General features: G+C 45.9%; 1 protein-coding gene across 1 annotated transcript in view; it reads right to left on the bottom strand.

Moving 5' to 3' along the window:
• Positions 1–1,148: 1,148 nt before the first annotated feature.
• H310_01476 (hypothetical protein) overlaps positions 1,149–1,784 on the bottom strand; it is a gene marked incomplete at both ends in the record, with an annotated part of 2,292 nt that continues 1,656 nt past the window's right edge. The window contains one exon of the mRNA XM_008864588.1: positions 1,149–1,478. Within this exon, the coding sequence (XP_008862810.1) occupies positions 1,149–1,478 (330 nt within the window). The remainder of the gene's footprint in view (positions 1,479–1,784) is intronic.

Raw genomic sequence — 1,784 nt, 5'->3', positions numbered from 1 at the left:
CAGTAAGTTGAACTCGTTGAGGCTGAAGTTGGTCATTTGGTGAATCACTACTGTGCCACGTGTCTGGACGAACGCATCAACGATCGGAGAAGGAGTGTCGTCGTCATTGTCGTTTTTGCGAAGGGTTGGCGAGTGTTGTTGGCGCTTGGTCTCACGTCTGGCATGGAGGCTGTTGAGCACGTCGACAGCCTGATCAATGTTGCGCGAGCGGAGCGAGCGTGTATTTGCAGTAGCAAGTGGTGGGGTGGGTGTCATAGCGAGCGAGCGAAAGATGAAAATATGACTTGTATAAAGGGGTCGTTTGGAGCGTTTTGGCGCCTTTGACTGTCTCGTTTTGGCGCCACTCATGACATTATGTTTTGCGATGTTATTCAGTTTCACGATTTTGAATTCAGTTGACTTCATATCTTTGGATTGTACTGTACAACACGTTTTGAAAATGACTTCGGAGATCACTGAGTAATCTCCGAAGTCATTTGCTTTTTGCTCATTTACTGATTGCACACTTGATCAACTAATTCTTGATTGAGTGGTGAGTTGCTGACTGAAATATTTGTTTCACGACAATCATCCTATGACCGACTAATCATGTTGTGACTTCCATGTGTGTTTTGTGAATTTGAATACTGGTGTGATTCTGGTTGATTATACAGTCTTTGTGTTTGAGGTCTAATGGTTTGCTTCGGTATGTTCTCAAAGTTGATACCGGTTTGATCAGCATTGTAGATCTCAGTAATGTTCTTCTCTTGAATACGATGTCGACCTCGTTTACTGAACTCTGCCAAGGCTGCGTCGCCTTGCGCCAGGTTCGCTTGCCCAGATCTCGTATTTGCTCGCATAGCTTCTTCAACCAACGTTTGATAAAACCCGTAACCCAATGGTGACTTGGCTTGAACTGAGTGATGCACAGTCCAACGACTTTAGCCACTTCAAGAGTTTTACATTGCAGCAAAAACCTGCTAACAGGAATGCCTTGGGATCGAATTTCTTGCACCCAATGCGCGACTTGTTCTTCATGCTCTCTTGAAAGAGTAGTTGCCGTCCCAAGAGGTCGTGTATTCTTGTTGGTGGACGTTGATAGATTTTTTGCCATGTTGGTTATATGCGGTCGACTTCTTTCCCACCGAATTATGCGTTTTTGTGCTGATCTACGAGCTACGCCCTGAGTACCGCAGAAGAATGTGTCCAACGCCGATTCCATTGAGTGTTGCTTGCGCCAGTTGATGATGTGGAGCCGCGTGAGCTGTCACAATGGCGAGAAAGCCCGGTTTGCATGCCAATAGCCTCAGGACGCCATGGACACCGCGCTCCCAATAGAACGGCCCAAACCCAGAGCTCTCAAACCGCCGGACGTACCTGAGCGCTGGGTGTGGCACGAGCCTTGAACCAGCTACAAACCATTTGCAGTGCTGGAAGTCGTGGTACTCATGGAGATGGATGCGCTGGCAGAGCCGCGCAATGTCTGGGTATAGCCCAGGCTGGAACGATGCGACGAGGGCCCATACCTCCGGGACATGAACGATTAAACTTAATTGTCCTTCGAGGAAGAACATGATGAAGGGGCCTTGTATATTTTGATAAATGAAACTACAATAATTGGAGGGTAGTCTGTTCACACATGACAAATCAAATAAAGTACCTGACGTTGGCTATGAATGGTATTTCTCTAATTTTATGCCATCAATTTTGAAATTTGTTATAATAACTATTAATTTGGTTGACATACCAACATACTTCCTCCGTTCCAGTACATTTGCATGACTTTTTTGCAGCATTCTACATCT

This window comes from Aphanomyces invadans, assembly GCF_000520115.1.
Source record: "Aphanomyces invadans strain NJM9701 unplaced genomic scaffold supercont1.2, whole genome shotgun sequence".
In the NCBI taxonomy this organism is placed as follows: Eukaryota; Oomycota; class Saprolegniomycetes; order Saprolegniales; family Verrucalvaceae; genus Aphanomyces; species Aphanomyces invadans.
Note: the sequence above shows the minus strand (reverse complement) of the source record. Positions and strands in the feature narration are given on the sequence as shown.